Source organism: Miscanthus floridulus, chromosome 11, assembly GCF_019320115.1.
Source record: "Miscanthus floridulus cultivar M001 chromosome 11, ASM1932011v1, whole genome shotgun sequence".
Lineage (NCBI taxonomy): Eukaryota > Viridiplantae > Streptophyta > Magnoliopsida > Poales > Poaceae > Miscanthus > Miscanthus floridulus.
Genome location: NC_089590.1, coordinates 10,416,136 through 10,434,193, shown reverse-complemented (window position 1 = coordinate 10,434,193; position 18,058 = coordinate 10,416,136). Strand labels below are relative to the sequence as shown.

General features: G+C 46.4%; 1 protein-coding gene and 1 pseudogene across 1 annotated transcript; both read right to left on the bottom strand.

Annotated features, from left to right (window-relative positions):
- Positions 1-635: 635 nt before the first annotated feature.
- Positions 636-15,252, bottom strand: LOC136494448 (ABC transporter C family member 4-like; annotated as a pseudogene).
- LOC136494929 (uncharacterized) lies at positions 5,118-6,093 on the bottom strand. Its single transcript, XM_066491096.1, has one exon. The coding sequence runs from the start codon at positions 5,889-5,891 to the stop codon at positions 5,205-5,207; it is 687 nt and encodes a 228-aa protein (XP_066347193.1). The 5' UTR covers positions 5,892-6,093; the 3' UTR covers positions 5,118-5,204.
- Positions 15,253-18,058: the final 2,806 nt, after the last annotated feature.

The window sequence follows — 18,058 nt, the reverse complement described above, 5'->3', positions numbered from 1 at the left end:
AGATCTGACCACAATGATGGATTAGGGAGAATAAGTTTTAGATCAATCTTTCTTATTTTTCGGTGGCAGAAAGAAGAAGGAAAACACAAGAAAGAAGAAGTTTCTCCACTTCGCCTGCAGGAATGTTGGCCGTCGTTCCTTGGGCATATATTCTCAGGCCTTTTGCCGAGTGTTTGCCTGTGTGGTCATCTATACGAACCAGTCATATAGGTTTGGAGTTGAGATTTTGGGCTATACAAAGCGTGGGGACAATTTAGATGATCAGGTTTTGGATATACGTAGTGTATTTCAGTGTACTTGTAACGTGATGATGTACTTAGATCTAATATAATTCTTCTTTCGTCTAAAAAACAACATATGGCCTTTTTATTATAAGAAAGTTCATATATGAAACTATTGGAGAGTGAGATAAATTTAGATTGCTACTTACTCTCTTTGTCCTATAACACAGTGCATTCTAAAAAATTTTAGGACAGATTAAGAGAGAACACAAAAGACATATGTGCCCTCCGTTTATTTCCTAATAAGACGCTATCATCGACACGATTAGTGGTGATTGGCTAATAAATGAAAAGTATTTAATGAAAAATGGGTTTCTGTCTTTTAGAATGCCTTATATTTGAGGGCAAATTTTGAATGCTAGAATGCGCTATATTACAGGATGGAGGAAGTATTTTCTTAACTTGAAAAAGTATTGGTTTAGCAAGTAAATTACACAAACTTCCTGTAGATGCTCTGAGCTTTCATCACATACAAAATTGGTGGAAATGCAAACCGAATAGTTCAGTTCTATTGAAGATAAGACATGGTGTAGCGAACAAAGCTTTATGCTCGCAAGCTTACAGAAACTCCTATAATTTATTTTTTCCTTTTCATTAGATGCTATGCCTATGCGTATGCCTAAACTTTCTCCTATACTGTCGTGTTTTGGCATGAAAAGTGGTCTCATCCAACGGTTTCCTTCAAGCTAGAAGAGCGACTTGCATACTCCTGAACCATCGCACCAAAGAGTGATGGCCTCCCCATCAACTTGGAGGGTGCATCGAATTCTGCCACGAGACCTGATACAGATAAACACATACACAATGGCTGAACAGAGGCACAAAATCTTAATAAAGGCAATCAGCTCTCCACTTCAGTTTCAATTGGGATGGCCTGGATTGCAGCTAGATCTTTTGCTACAACTATCTGTGTGTGATAATCGTGGTACCTAAACCTGTGTAATTACTTTGTAATTTTTGTTGCTATGGTAATGAAAAACATCGCAACATGTAACCTAGCAGTCTTCAGAAAAATAGGAGAAAGGCAGGAAAATCACGCAAAGGCCTACCTGCGTCCAACACCAGAACTCGATCGCTGTCCATAACAGTCGGTATCCGATGTGCAATGCTGATGACGGTACATTCGGTGAATTCCTCGCGGATAATCCTCTGGATGGCCGCATCTGTTTGAGAATCAACAGAAGCTGTCGCCTCGTCCATGAAGAGGATCCGGCTGTGTTTCAGTATAACTCGGCCGAAGCAGAGGAGCTGCTTCTGCCCTACACTCCAGTTCTCCCCCATGTCGGCGACTGCAAAGAACAAACGATGAGCAAAGAAACATTGTTCATGTTTTGCTAATCGTGCCACAAAAAAGGGGGGCCACAACTGAATTGCACTGCAGGTCTAAACTTGTGTGTATTTCAAACTGTATCCGTGAAGCTGTACTTTTAAGTAGCGGGTTTGTAACTTTGTGACGCAAAGTAGTGTGTGGAAACCACACGGGGAACAAATTATACAAGTTCTCAAATATGCTTGGTTAATAACATAATTGACAACTTGAATAAGCTTGAAACTTATAGCACAGTTATCTTTTACTCAAGAAACAGAGCAAACCTAGTGCATCAAGCTTCTCTGGTTTTGAGGCTACTATATCCTTTAGCTGGCAACGCTCGAGGGCCTGCAGAGAAGTAAATTTGGCCAGATCAGGCTTGATAGAAGGGAAAAAAAACAGTTAAGCATCCAAGAGGGAGTTCATCTTGTTAAACAGAGCATAGGTTTAGGTTGTATTTCCTGCCATATCTCAGCTTCGGAATACCGCCCTGTTGGGTCTATGTTGCTCCTTACAGTTCCTTCAAAGAGCACAGGTTCTTGGGGAATCACACCAAAGCGAGACCTCAGATCACGAAGCCCCAAAGTGCAGATATTGACACCATCGATGATGATATGACCTTCTGCAGGCTCCACAATCCTGAATAAAGCCTGCACTAAAGTCGACTTTCCACTGCCAGTCCTTCCCACAACTCCAATCTTTTCTCCACTCTTAATACTCACAGTAATTCCTTTCAAGATTAGTGGTGTGTTTTGACGATACCGAACCTGAAAAGAGCTGTGCTTATTACTCATTCATCTTACCACTTGTTAAGGTACTAGAACGTAATACAGATAAAAAGTATTGACCTTCAGATCTTTCACATCGATATCTCCTCGGCTGGGCCAAGCTGGTGAGGAAAGACAGTCGGCAACTTCCCATGCTGCCTCAGAAGGGAGAGTACTGTACTGATGCACCCTCTCTATGGCTACCATATCATTTTCGATCGTACAGCTTATGGAAATTGTGTAGTACACCAAGGAATTGAGAGAAATACCATAGGAAAGGGACATGCCGACAAATTCTGCATCAGAATTGTGTTTTTTAAGTTTTGCAAAGGATCAAACTGAGAAAATATAGTGATTTATCTTTCAATAGAATTCGTCAGTTATCCTTTTTGAGTATTCACCTTCAGACATACAATGATGCAACAGAAAAATTTTAAGACTTGACATGCTTTCAAAAAACTATTAATGCTTCATTGCTGAAAGAAACATCTATAGAGTTTTGCTCCGGAGGTTGACGGGATCCTCCCTGAGGCGCAGTGACTCTGTGTCATGATCATGTAGTTAGTGGATGCTATCAGCTATTGTCGCAAAGTTTGGTTTGTAATATCGCCTAGTGCTATATCGGTCTTAGGCAACTGATGATAATTCTCATTACCATTGGTGACCTGCTCCTGTAATCCAAATTCTACTTCCTCTTAATGAAAAGTGTGCCATTCAAGGTCACGAAAAAAAAATATTCACACAATAAGGACAATAAGCCATGCTATGAAGTTCACCCCAGAAAAAAGCAATCCATTCCTACTTAGCAATTCATTTATTTCTAGTATATTATATTATTCCCAAATGAGAACATCCACTATAACTCGTTTTAGGGAACAGGCAACAACTCTTATTAGAACAATATGACAGGCACAATAACTAGACATTCTAACATAACTTCTAAATTAGCATGGGTATCAATTGATTCAATATACATACTACAAGGGTATCAATTGATTCAATTCTACTCTACCTCAAGATACAAAGTTTTATGAATATGCAGCAAATTCAGATTAGAATATTACCTTTCTTGATGAAATTGCTAGGCAAGCTGATCATGAGAAAAGCAGTTATAGACAAAATAAGTGTGCCGATTAGCTCCAGGCGAAATCCAAGCCACTCATTAGCTGCATAATTATGAAATGACATACGCAAATTCGAATTGATCCTGTCCAGGTTTGTCTGGTAGAACTCATCCTCCTTTCTGAAGCACCTTACAGTTGGGGCACCCAAAAAGGTTTCTGTAAAGTGATCAATAATTGGCGCCCTTGTTACCCCTTGAAGACGAGTAAGCTCTCGAGATGTCGCAATATAACGATTCTGAAAAACAGGATGAAAGGAAAGAAATTCATTTTATTATTGATTCAATTATGAGTGTTGTATTTATCTTAAGTAGTACATTAACAGAAGTCCTCCGGGATGCATTGTGGTAGTTGGATCACATCATACCCGGTACCAGATGTTCAAAAGCAGTAGAGGAAGTACTGCAATTACTGACGGCCATGCAACTTGGCAAGTAATAGCTATGTTGGTAACCACTGAAATGCACATTGATGTGGCAAAACCAACACAGAACACAAGATTAGTATCAATCTTAGATTGGTCCGATGATGCCTGTGAAAGTCAAAACCACAAAAATATTAACATTACTTTTCAAGGAGTGATTATTTACATAATGTATAACAAATAGAAGCTGTCTAGTTGGCTTTACAGCACATACCCGGCTTAGGATCCTTCCTGAAGGAGTGGTGTCAAAAAATGACATTGGTGCTCGTAGAATGCTGTCAAACATCTTGTTGAAAAAGGCCTGTGCTGATTGAAGCCCCAAGAATGTCACAATAAGAGTGGCGATCATTTCCAATATAATTGTCGTAGCAACTATCGAAACGTAAACACCAAGAAATATGGAGGTGTCAAATACAGGGCCTCCTGATGTCTCGTATGATAACCAGTAATTACTAGCCATACTGGAGCCCTCTGACAGCAGTGACACAGCTAAAATGACCACAACTCCCCACCATCCCCAGGCCTCTGTCATATATAACTTGTACACACGCCAGCTTACTCGGCCACTCTCCTTTTCCTCTTCCTGGATCAGCTTAGAAGAACCTGCTTCTTTGTTTGTTGCAGTGCCAGCTGATTCACTATTTTCATCATTGGATTTTGATGCCGAAGATGGGGCATCTACAGATCCAGTGGAAGCCTCAGAGCTCTCTGTGTTCTGAACATGAAAACCTTGTGCCCCTGGTGTCTCCATTGAACTATGATGAGCAGCAACAAGATCCGAAAATTCTGAGCATGATGCTAGTAATTCACGATAGATCCCTGACTGGATGACTAACCCATCATTCATTACCTGCATGTTGACACACAAGTTAATGTAATGTAATTTCCTGTAGCTCTCAACAAAATAAGCATGGTATCATCGGAGTAACATCATTATACATACATATGCTCATGTTTTAGATAAAGATACAACATATCTTCATAGCAAAAACAAACTGAAGATGGACTTGAATTAAAATGTATCTATATTTCCAAGTAGCCGCGGATGTGAATATTATAGATTACTGTTTATTTCCATATATCAAGAAAGAAAACATTGCTACTAACTATAGTCTTTTTTTTTCTCGAATACGCAGGAGAGCTGCATATCATTGTATTAATAGAAGAGAAAGGAGTCATACATGAGACCCAAACACACCCACACCCACAAACACAACACCAACACACCTCCACTTCCACTTACTGACTGGAACTAATCACCTATGCTTGAGAAGAAAACCATGACCAGAGACCCTCTAAACATCAAGAGCTGTGTATCGGGGACAGTCCCCTAGCACCAGCCAAAGACCAAAGGAGGGCTTCCTCCCTAGCAAGGTTCAAAGCTGTAGATAATCTAGGGGTAGCTCCGTTGAAGACACAATCGTTTCGATGTTTCCAGATGGTCCAGGCTCCTAGGATAATGAGGGAATTCAGTCCCTTTCGCGCATCTTCGCTTACTGTCAAGACCGCCTTGTCCCACCAATCATCAAAGGAGGAAACATCTGACTGCGGGGCTAGTGCTGCCAGTCCGATGCTATGTAGGATGTCATACCAGAATTGTCTTGCAAACACACACCCAATGAGAAGGTGCTGGATGTTCTCTTCTTCTTGATCACATAGCAGACAATGGTCCGGATGAGGAAGACCTCTTCGAGCCAACCTGTCAGCTGTCCAGCAGCGATTGTGAGCAACCAGCCACATGAAGAAACGACACTTAGGGGGCGCCCAAGATTTCCAGATGCGCTCAAATGGGGCGAAACTGAGGGCTCCCTCAAAAAGTGCACCATAGGCTGATTTAGCTGTATATTTACCTGAGGCGGACAGCCTCCAAATATGCCTATCAGGGATCCCCTCCTGTACACTTATATCCTCTAGCATATCCCATAGCTCAAGATATTCCATTAAAGCTTGCACAGGTATTTCCCCTTGGATATCTTCTGTCCATTTCATCTCATCAAGAGCAGTCTTCACAGTGTGTTTGCGTGCCCTTCCTTTTGGTACTAGAACATACAGATTGGGTGCAAGATCCTGAATGCTCTTACCAGCCAACCATTTATCCTTCCAAAAAAGGGTATTGGCACCATCACCAATTTCAGTAATAATGGCCAGGGAGAGGAGGCATTCAGCATCCTTGCTGACTTGCAGTGGCAAACTTGCCCAGGGTTTATTAGGTTCAGACTTTTGAGCCATGGCCATCTTACTCTTAGTGCAATACATAGAGATTTCATATCAGAAATCCCAAGCCCACCTAGCTCCTTTGCTCGACAAACCTTGGGCCACGCGATGAGACAATGTCCACCTTTTGCTTCCTTGCGTCCTCTCCACACGAACCCTCTTCTGATTTTATCAATGGCCTTAATTGCCCAGGGAGGTAGATCTATAGCCATGGCTAGATAGATCAGCATGTCTGTCAAGACAAATTGCACTTGCACTACCCTACCAGCTCGTGTCATCAAATCTGCCTTCCAACCCGGTAATTGATCCGCGATTCTGTCAATTATTGGCTGGAATTGCTCCTTTGTTAGTTTCTTGAGAGACAAGGGCAAACCCAAATACTTGCATGGAAAATTCATAATTTCACAAGGCAGTAAGCTTTGTATTACAGCCATATCATCCTCTGAGCACTGAATTGGCATCACACTACTCTTCTGAACGTTAGTCTTGAGCCCTGACGCATCCCCAAATAGATGGAGCATGCTTAGAGTCAGAGAGATGTCCTCTGCAGCCGGTCTGAGAAAAAGGGCCACATCATCCGCATAGAGGGAAAATCTATGCTAATTGGTCTTCTAGATAGGGGTTGTAGCAGCCCTGCCTCAGAAGCCCTTGTAACCATCCAATTTAAAACATCCATGACCAGAATAAAAAGCATCGGAGAGAGGGGATCCCCTTGACGAAGTCCTCTTCTATGTTGGATAAAATCTCCAGGGATACCATTAAGGAGCACCCGAGTGGGAAGAAGATACCAATAGACCACACAGAATATCACGCCATCTCGAGCCAAAACCCATTTTATCAAGAACCTCCAGGAGGAATGACCAAGATACAGAATCAAAAGCCTTAGTAATGTCCAGTTTAAGTAGTATTCTGGGCTGCTTTTGGGAGTGCAAGAATCTCGCAGTCTGCTGGACCAACATAAAGTTATCTTGTATGAACCGTTTTTTAATAAAAGCACTTTGATTGGGGGAGGACCATCTGATCGAGGTGACTTGCCAATCTGTTCGCAAGCATTTTAGTCACCAACTTAGCGAAGCTGTGAACCAGACTGATGGGCCTAAAATCCTTCACTTGATCAACCTCTGTCTTCTTTGGGATTAAAGTAATATATGCTGAATTTAGCATCCAGAGGTTCCTGAAATTTTTCCCTAGACAGCCTGCAGGGCAGCCATGAGATCACCCTTGATCACCACCCAACAAGTTTTATAAAACTTTCCAGTAAATCCATCAGGACCGGAGCTTTATCTGATGGCATACTTTTTAATAGTGTTCCAAACCTCCTCTTCAGAAAAAGGGGTATCCAGAGCCTCCAGATCATACCTGGGTATGTCAAGACTGTCCAGATTAATTGTTCTGCCCCTGTCACTGTCCTCCCCAATCAAATTTGAGTAAAAATCAAAGATTGCAGCAGCCTTCTCTCATGATTGGTGAGGATATTGTCCCCATCTTTCAGCTTGGCAATAAAGTTCTTCTTTCTATGTCTTGCCTGCCTGTGAAAAAGCCTGTGTTGGCGTCCCCTTCTTTCAGCCATCCAATTCGAGATCTCAACCTTGCACTGTCCTCAACAACGAGGTCAAGGCCAAGGCATGTTTCTTGAGGTTGTTACGCAACCATAATTCATTAGACTGGAGGGTTCTGCTATCCTGTGCAATATCAAAACTGATGGATGATTTCTTTTGCGAGGGCTAGCTGAGATGTAATATGGCCAATCTTCTTTTGGCTCCAACTTTGGAGGGCTCTAGCTGTTGCTTTGAATTTCTGGGACAGCGTTTGCACAGGGCAGGGAAGGGGTTGCACTGAACTCCACGCTGTCGCAACCGTCTCCAGGAACCCAGCCAGGCTGGGCCAAAAAGATTCAAAATGAAACCGTCTCTTACTTGCAATACTGTTCCGCAGCCCCAAGAATAAGTGGGCAATGTCTGAATCATCTAGAAGCCGAGCTCTGGAGAAGGCAATCAGGAAACATCTCTTCCAATCAAGGGAGCAGAACACCCGATCCAATTTCACCAATGTGGGAGAGGCACTAGAGGGGGAGCTGGACCATGTGAACTTGCGCCCATGGAGAGGTAATTCCGTTACTGCCATATCATTAATCCATCTTCTGAATCTTCCCATCATCGCTCTGTTCAGATTGCTGTTATTTTTGTCTTCATCTTTGTATATGAGGTTGAAGTCTCCTGCTACCACCCAGGGCCAGTGCACTGACTCCTAATATCCCTGAGCTCTTGCAAGAACTGAATTTCTCCTGATTATCTTGGGGGCCATACACACAAGTAAGCCACCAGGGGATTCAGTGGCTGGACAGAATTGGACTGACACACTGTGATTATCCACTCGGCTATCCTGAACAGTACCCAAGCGGCGTCTCGAGGCAATTAGAATTCCTCCACTGGCACCAATAGAAGGGCGGCAAATGAAATTGTTGTCAAAATCGCTTCCAAGCATAGACAAGATAAGTTGACGAGAAATTGCACTCATCTTTGTCTCCTGAAGACAAAGGATGTCAATTCTGGCTGCATCAACAAGCACGCGCACTGCATCTCTTCTTGCTACAGAATTTAGCCCCCTTACATTCCAAAATAAGATGTGTGATGGATTCATTTGGATACAAACAGAGAACGACCAGGAACTCTAAGAGTAAAATCAAACTACACACTCCACCCGGCCCAACAACAAAGTCCTCCTCTGTAGGTGCCCATCCAAAGAGAGCAGCCAGCGCCCTTGTATGGGAGGGTGTAACATGCTGACGAAAACGCTGGGCGTAGTCTTCAAGAAGCTGTTGGTCCAATTGCTCCTTCTCATCATCTACATCCAAATCCAGAGCCCGCATCCACACGCTTCATCAGATGTGTGGGACAAGCCTTATGCTGATCCACACCCAACCCAGCAATCCGCCGGCTGCGGCGCGGAGCTTCACTGGGGGGTGGCTTTCTTTCTTCTCTTGCTGATGTGTGAGGAATCGCAAAAGACCATTAGGAGTCTTTGCCATCTTCAGAATGAAAGCTGTGGCTGGATGAGGGGTTGCCGAAGGGGAAGTAGAAGACAACAGCCTCCCCCTCCATAGTCGCCAGCCCTCTGCTGGACGGCGACGTGAATAGACTTGCAAGGGAGGGGGGTCTCCCCAAAGTGGAGGCGCCAGCAGAACAGGACGGTAGCGCGTGAGTCATCGATTGTGGTTCCGGGTGATGTGTGCGGCGGCACCGACTGCAGCAGGTTCGGCAACGGTCCCCCCATAATGAGCTTGCTCGACTCGTTGCCGTCATCAAGGGAGACCTGAGTGAGATCCTTGCCGGCAGGGGAAACGAGGTGCACCCAGTGGAAGGAGTCACGGCCATGACAATCAACGCCCCAGGACCACGAATGGGGGTCCGGTTGCGGAGTCACTGCCGTACTGCCACGTCAACTGGCTTGGCATGGTTACCACGCAAGCCAGATGAGTTCTGGGAGCGGAGCCGTGTCCCGCCGTTCCGAATAGCAGTCCCCATCGGAGAAGTGCAGAGCGCCGTCAGAACAGGATCAAGGATTGGGATGTCATCCGGCGACGGAGAAGGGAAGAGACCTCCATCCGCATCCCTTGGTGGGTTTGAGATCAGGCCCAGCCGATCAGGTGGCTGCAGCTTTAGGTCTGCTGGGAATATCTTCAGTTCTACGAGCTGGGCTAAAAGCAGAAAGAAGAGCCCGGTGTTTGGCCAAGAATGAGCCCACAGATCCAGTTTTATCAGAAGCGATGGCCAGCGGCTTCGTGAAACAGGGCCATCTGTCGACAGCCAAAACGAAAAGCCCCGGCATCTCCGGGATCGCATTCTCTTCCCCATGCCTTGGCACAATAACCACAGCCGACATATCATCAATAGGGTCCGACTGAATCGAGGCGGTTGAAGGAATTGAGGGCAGCTGCGTCGCATCGGGCACAGGAGCCTGCGAGCCATCAAACGGCTCCACACCATCCGCCACGTGGCTGCCTGATACCGGACCAGAGCCGAGTCGACGGTGCACAGAGACCCGAGGAGCGCCATCTCGAACACCGGAGCCACGGGTAGCGGACTCCGGCGTAGCAGGGGCCTGCTGCCGGCGTCAACGTCGCCCATGGTCGGGGTCTTCACGCGGCAGAGGTGGAGGCGGGACGTCATCCGCCCCAGATGACGAGCCAACGTAGAGGTGATCTTGATATCATACTTCAACGCACGCTTCAATGGAGGGAACCTCTTCAGCAAGCACAGGGGGCTCGACGATGACCAACTCCATGTCCGCCGGGATAAGCTCAGGCTGGGAACACATGCTTTGAGCCGGAAGGACGAGTAATCCCGCCGGTTCAATAGTATCAGGGTGGAGCTCTCGCACCCAACACCATTCAGCCAGCAAGTGCTCCGCCGTCTCGAGCTCCCAGGCGTGCTCTGGAATACCGTTCAACTCGACGTTGACGAGCGAGGGCAAGACCACCGCAGACGCATTCTTGAGTCGGGACCAACGCCGGAAAATAAGAGAACAGCTCCTGTTTACGGTGGGTCTTTTCGCTTGGCGGGTGTTTCGGTAAGCGTTGGGGTGGCATGGTAACAGCAGGAGCAGAGGCCGCCCATCATTGTAGATACGAGTTGCTGTATCTTCGTCGGGGAGAAACCAGCAAGCAATCAGCCCGATTCAGATGATGAAACTCAAGCGACTCAACCGCAGTTCATAGCGGCAAGCAAGCTCAGCCACCAGAACGTCAACGAAAGGGTCGCCGAGTACAACGATCGAAACTGAGAGTGCCTTGCAAAGCTCGTCCTCGGCCCTGGCCATCCTAGCCGAGCGGTTGTGTTGATGATGCGCCGATGTCGGGCAGGGACACCCGCAGAGGGGGCCTGAGTGCCAGTGTTAGCAGCGGCCAGAGGAGACTCGCCGCTATCCTCATCCGCCTGGCTAGGAGGCCCTCCCTGATCAGCAGCGCCAGAACGCCGCCGCTTCCTAGTACGGCGTCGCCGTCGTCTGTGCTGCGTGCCATGATCACCCGCAGCACCAGAGCTCTGCCCGCCGGGTGCGGACTCCATGACCTCCATCTTCGTCGCGCTGCTGCCTTCGGACGCCAGACAAGGAGACTCCGAGGCGCCGCTGAGATCGGAGCCTGACCACGACCGGCACAGCAGGACGCCCGGTGCCTGGCGGGTCCCCGTCGTCCGGTGCCTGTGGACCTCAGGGGGAGGTGCTTCAACTGCTTCGCACCTTCTCACGGCGCTGCCGTCTGCCGAGAAGGGACTCGCTGCTACTAACTATAGTCAACACACAGTGTTGCTAAGATTACCTGATGAAGGAAGAACGAAATACTAAACTGTTTCGTCAAAATGTAATATGGACAGTTCAAAAAACTTACAAGTATAGTATGCACGTTTTGCAAGAGTCCACTTGGTGAATCACAAGCAAGCACAACATAATACTATCTGTGCTCATCAAAATGTAATATGGTTAGATAAAAAAACTTACAATTATAGTATCGACGTTTTGCAAGAAGTCCACTTGGTGAGTCACAAGCAACACGGTCTTATTCTTGAGTATGCCCTTCAGACATTCCTGCAAAACAAAGGCTAGTTTTAGAGTACAGCTTAGGAACCATAATTAAACACTGGCCATATTGGACTTGTTTGGAAGAACTTTTCTTTGTAATAACTAATAGCAAAAGTAACAAAAAAATAGCATTGGGAAATTAAGTAGGTCATGAGTCCACCTGATTGTGAACAGATTCAATACCATCATGGTTCTGCATAAATTATGAATGCTAGAACTAACAGAATATCATGCAAGGTTCTTTTTTAATCTACAATGCTCATCAATCCTCTGCCAGTTTCTCTAATAAAATCTCATATAGGGCAGATCTGTAATCTGCATGGTCTGGAAAGTCGGTGCACATTTATTTTATACAGAAAACAGAGTAAAGGAATGAAGGTCACTGAGCAATTGAGCATTTCCCTATGACGGTTATGATGTATCACATATGAGGCATGGTGAATATTTACGACACTACGAACGTGAAGGTTTTTTTCTCAAACTCAGCAACCAAAGATATTGAAAGACCAAATGCATGCAGAAACAGAGAGCTTATTGATAGATACTGTATCAGCACAATTCTTATTCAAGGGCCAAATTTATCATTTTCTGCAACTTTATGATGACATGTGTGTTTTGGTATCTGATGTTGAAATAGAACTCTGAATTTCATAATGTCGGTATAAATCTAGCCAATGTGGTTTGTTGCAAGCATGAAGTGTCCACAAGTTCCCAAACATATTTACCAATCACAGTTGCAACACTCACTAGTTTCAAATTAAAATAACTGAATAAATTTAACATCAAAATGAACCGAAAGAGGTATTCACCATGAAAATAGCTGATCCAGTATGAGCATCAACTGCGCTAAATATGTCATCAAGAAGATATATATCACAGTCTTGATAAACAGCTCTTGCAAGCTGGATGCGCTGTTTCTGGCCCTCCACTGAGATTGATCCCTCGCTCCCCTATTTCAGTCTGGTCGCCAAACTCCATCATTTCCAAATCCTTTTCTAGGCAGCAAGCATTTATGATTTCTGAATATCTCTCCGGATGCATTGGCTTTCCAAATAAAATGTTCTCTTGAATGGTTCCATTTCGGATCCAAGAGGTCTGAGCAACATATGCTGTGCTTCCACATATGCTAACCTATATCAAAGAGAAAATGGAGATGAGAACGAAGTAAAATGATCCGAAAAAACACCAATGAAGACAGGAATCCAGACACTAGACTAGACTGGGACCAAAAAACAAAAAACAGAAGCAACGAAAAAGACAGTGCGTAAAACTAGACTGGGACCAAAATATACCAATGAAGTCAGGAATCCAGACACTCACCGTGCCGGAGAGCTGTGCATCTCCCCCATGATGCAGGAAAGCAGCGATGACTTGCCGGAGCCCACTGTCCCGACCACCGCCGTAATCTCACTCCTCCTCACCTCACGTCAATGCCCTCAGCACTGTCACCAACTCCGCCCCATTTCCTGGCCATTCCTGCCACATCATGGCGGGGCTCCTGTTGTTGTTGCCCTTCATCTCCTCGTCCGCTGGCACATCCCAAGCGAACACCCCGCCTTGCACCTTGACGGCCACCGTGTCCCCAGCGCCGCCACTCTCGATGTGGTCCACGGCCGAAGTGTCGATCTCGGCGTCCGTCAGGAATTTGTTCAGCCTATCCAGCGACACAAACGCCTGCATGGACATGACAATCGTCTCGGGAAGTTATGCATGGGGCCTTCCAGCATGCCGAAGAACGCCGTGGCCGTGAACACCTTGCCGGCGTCGAGCTGCCCGCGGAGGCGAGGTAGGTCCCGAACACGAGCACCGTCATGGCGAGCGGACCCTCGAGAACACCACCGTGTTGGCGCACATGAAGAGCATGATCTTGGCCAGCCACCCGAGCTCTTCCCGCCGGATGTCGCGAACTTGCCGCCGAAGGTGTCCTCCCACGCCTGCAGCTTGATGACACGCATGTTACTGAGCATCTCGGTGATGGCCTTCACGCGGCTGTCGCGGACGCCAAGGAACTTGAGCTGATACGCCAGGTTGAGCTTGTTCGCGAAGGCGGTGACCACGGTCCTGCGGTGATCACGGCGAGCGTCATGAGCACGGCGGGGCCGAGGTAGGCGTACAGGAGGAGCAACGCCACCACTATCTGCAGCGGCATCAGCCACAGCCGTGGAGCCGTGCATGGCGTAGGACACGATCCCAGCGTCGACCTGCATGTAGTTGACGATGCGCCCGCACCGTGCGCTCGGCGGGCACCGGCGGTGAGGCGCAGCGACTTGCGGTACAACGACCGTCTGCAGCGCGCCGCGGATGCGCATGCCCAGAAGCTGTCCCTGGAAGCTGTAATGGTGGGATGCCAGCGTCTGGATGGCCTTGCCGGAGAGCAGGATGAGAACGAGCCGGAAGCCCTCCCACGGTGTCCCGCCGCGGCGGATGAACTCGACGAACCCGTCGATGAGCGACGGGCCGACGTACATGGCACCCAGGCGCGCGAGGCCAAGAAACGCAGTCAGCACGAGCTGCGGCCAGAAAGATAGCCAGAGTGCCACGCCAACCGGGTGCCGAGACCCCGGCGACGCCGGCCAATTGGACATGAACAGGGCGTTACGCCGCCTCGGCCGCGGGTGGGCCGGCAGAGACCGGGGGCACGTCTTCGGTTTTGAGGGAATCGGCTGCGTAGCCCTTGTTGATGAGGGAGTTGATCCAGCTGAAAGGTCGTGCGCGACAGGAACGAAGCGGCGGCGTACGGCGAGGAGGGAGGATCCTCCGCGCCGGTGTGCTCTGCTTCACCTTCTTGTGCACCGGTGCCATGGCCGGTGAAGCCAGTGACCGCTGTGTATGCCAGAGGCAGCGAGACGAGCAGACCAGCGAAGGCGAGAATGTCATCGGGGAAGAGCAGCGAGCGGTCGCGCCGCGAACCACCGCCGAGGCAGAGAAGAAGCGCGGCGCCGAGGGCGGGTGGCGAGCCAGAACACGCGGAGGAGGTGCGCCTCCGGGGCAGCAGCTGCTGCTCCTCCGCGAAGAGGCGACGACGGTCCATGCAGCCACGCCGTGCGCGACGGCGTGGACGGCCAGGAAGGTTCCCTCCGCGGCGCGCCAGGGCTGTGCTCGGCAGGAGGAGTAGCGCGAGCGCGAGGAGGACGACGGACGCCGCCGCGAAGACCGCGGAGGGCCCCGAGAGCGAGCACGTGGCGGCGGGAGAGCGGCGGCGAAGGAGGATGGCTCGGCTTCTGCAGCAGCGGCTCGCGTTCGGGAGAGGGGGCAGCCGCGGTCCCCGGGTGTCCCTGTCCCCTGCGAAGGCGGTCGTCCGGCGAGGTGGACGAGGCAGGCGACGAGGAACGCGAGGTCGACGGCGGCGAGGAGCAAGCGCTGCGGGCACGGGGAGAGGAAGATGAACGCGAGCGCGTCGGCGAAGGAGCGGGGCCGGGTGGCGGCGAGGCGCACGCCGTGGTGGCGAGCCACCATGGGAGCGCCATCCCGTGTGCCTGCGGCGTTGACTGCAGACTGCGAGTCCGAGGAGCTCGTTGTCGTTGGGGATCCGTTCCATCGGGATTGAGTCGGTTTACATTCGGCGGAGGAAATTTCGTCGCGTTAATTTTTAAGCTGCAACGAGGCAACTTTATGTATTATATATATAGGTACAAAGATAATTTTCGTATATATATGGATGCCGCTTTCATTGACTGACCCTCTCCAAGGTGTAGCCTTTCTTACAAGGTTCTATAAAATCTAGTGGCTTTTCCTGAATTAGAATAAAATATATATATAGTGGCAAGTTTGGGATTGAAGTTTTTTTCTTTCTTTGATACACTTTACGATGGAAGTTCTATCAGCTAGAGCTGTTAATAAGTTATTCCCAATTTGCTAAGCATAAAAAAGATATTTTCGATCTAGGTTTGATTATCCTAAGAACTACACTAAGAAGATAGTGTAGAAGAATGAACAAGTAGGATATATTCTATGGCACCAAATCAGATTCTTTGATACTACTGACTGAACAACGGAGGACCGGAGGCGGTCAATGTTGAGTAAACTTTAAAAAAAAAATCCAGCTTCCTGCCTACTGAAGTGGATGTGGGTGGGGGCCCTCTATTCTCAAAACTCCATCTAAGACATGGAAATACATAGAGTGGGACAAATAGATTTTAGCTTGTAAACACGCGGGAAAGGAGAAGTCATGACTACGAACCCTATAAATCCAAACGCCGTAGCATCTTCATTTATAAACTTCATCTAAACACAAATCGAATATAAGTATATCTAAGTTTGTCTCAAATCAAAATTTTCCCCTTTGGCTATGAGTATATAAAGTTTTTATGTAGATTGTGAACACATGAATGGTGTTACTAGATTTACTGAAAACTATTTTTCATAGTGTATAATTATTTTCATTAATATATAATACTTTTATAGACTTACTTGTCAAAAGTATTATATTGAAGACGTGTTGATCCTTTTTTTTGCGTGAATTGTGTTGATCCTAATTAACTAATACTAGGGGAGAACTCCACGCCTTGCTGCGGGAATTGCAAAAGAAAATTTGGTATGATGTAAATAAAGTTAGTTTTCGTCTACTGCACATGTACTCATTACTATGAATATTACCACTGTTGGCATTTTTGTGAAAGAGTTTGCACCAATTACTGTTGTCTTAATTATTTTCAAATTTCTTCATCTATACCTCAACATCTCTTGCCACAATCACGTGACCGTAGAATTCACTGAGAAAAGCAAAATGATGCCTAGGTCAATTTGAATGTTGCATTCCTCTTGAGCACATAATAGTTGGCATGTCTACATAGCTTTTCAATTCTTTATTGCACCTTTTCCATTAACAGTCAGATAAAAGGGAAAATGAACAATACAAATTAGTCTAAAGATCAAGACCTTTGGATCTCAATTCTACACTTATTTTCTATGGTAATCTTTTCTAACTCACATCCATGATCTTATTCATGGTCCCCCATTGATGTAGATTAAAGAAAATTTGCAGGCAATGAAAGGAAACAATAGCATAGTTGTACGGTTGCAGTAGCGAGGATTCTTAGTTTGTCGGTTTACATTCGGAGGAGGAAAATTCATCGCGGTTTCTTAGTTTGTCGTTTTCACTGTTGACACGCCCTCTCCGTTAATTTTTAAGCTGCAACGAGGCAACTTTATGTATTATATATATAGGTACAAAGATAATTTTCATATATATATGGATGCCGCTTTCATTGACTGGCCCTCTCCAAGGTATATCCTTTCTTACAAGGTTCTATAAAATCGCATGTGTCATGTTCTGCAAGGATCCACGGTGTGTTCCATGTCTTATTTCAAAACCTCCATGCGTTGCTATCCCACTCCTGATAATTTTTTGTTTTGAGATGAAAGTTTCTAGTGGTTTTTCCTGAATTAGAATAAAAAATAATAGTGGCAAGTTTGGGATTAAAGTTTTTTCTTTCTTTGATACACTTTACGATGGAAGTTTCTATCAGCTAGAGCTGTTAATAAGTTATTCCCAATTTGCTAAGCATAAAAAGATTATTTTCGATCTAGGTTTGATTATTCTAAGAACTACGTTGTAGCACCCGATTTTAAAAACAAAACCAGATACGCACCATATGTGAGCCCAGGAAGTTAAATCCCACATATAGCTACAAATAAGGGTAACATCAATAGACAATGCTTAAATACATAATGTATTAATATACAGAATGTAACCTCAGAGTATAGACAGCGAAAAGACAACTCCGATCTTCAGGCGAAGACCCCAAATCCACAGAGACAACTGACTGGTTGACCACAAGCCTAATTCTTCCAAACTCTAGCAATCTGGTATCCATCTGGGATTTTCATCCAAATTTTTGAAAAATAAAGCAAGCATAAGTACATGGCGTACTCAACAAATATAACATGGGATTCATGAGGCTCAAAAGGCTGACACTGGTTAACTGCAATTAGCTTTTAATGAGTCATGATTTTAGCAATTCAGTAGCAACAAGTTTATCACAAGCCCATATAAACACATGATTAGGTAAACATGAATAATGAATAGCATAAACGATTAACCATTAGTGAGCATCTACATCATCCATATCATTAGTGTTCATCATCATTAACCATTAGTGATCACCTATTCCGTAAGGGTTCCAAGGCTGCTCGTGACCGTGAGCACGGCTGATATACCAGTTTTACACTCTGCAGAGGTTATACACTTTCACTGTGAGTCGTGATTTACCATTTCGCTCGAGGTAGCTAATCTCTTGACCCACTTCCAAGTAAAGGTCGGTAGGGTTCACTATGAAACCTTTCAAAGGTTCGTCTAACAAGTTAGAGCCATTAGATTCACTCGGCAAACAGATGTAGGAACTCCCCTTCCCGATGGCACAATG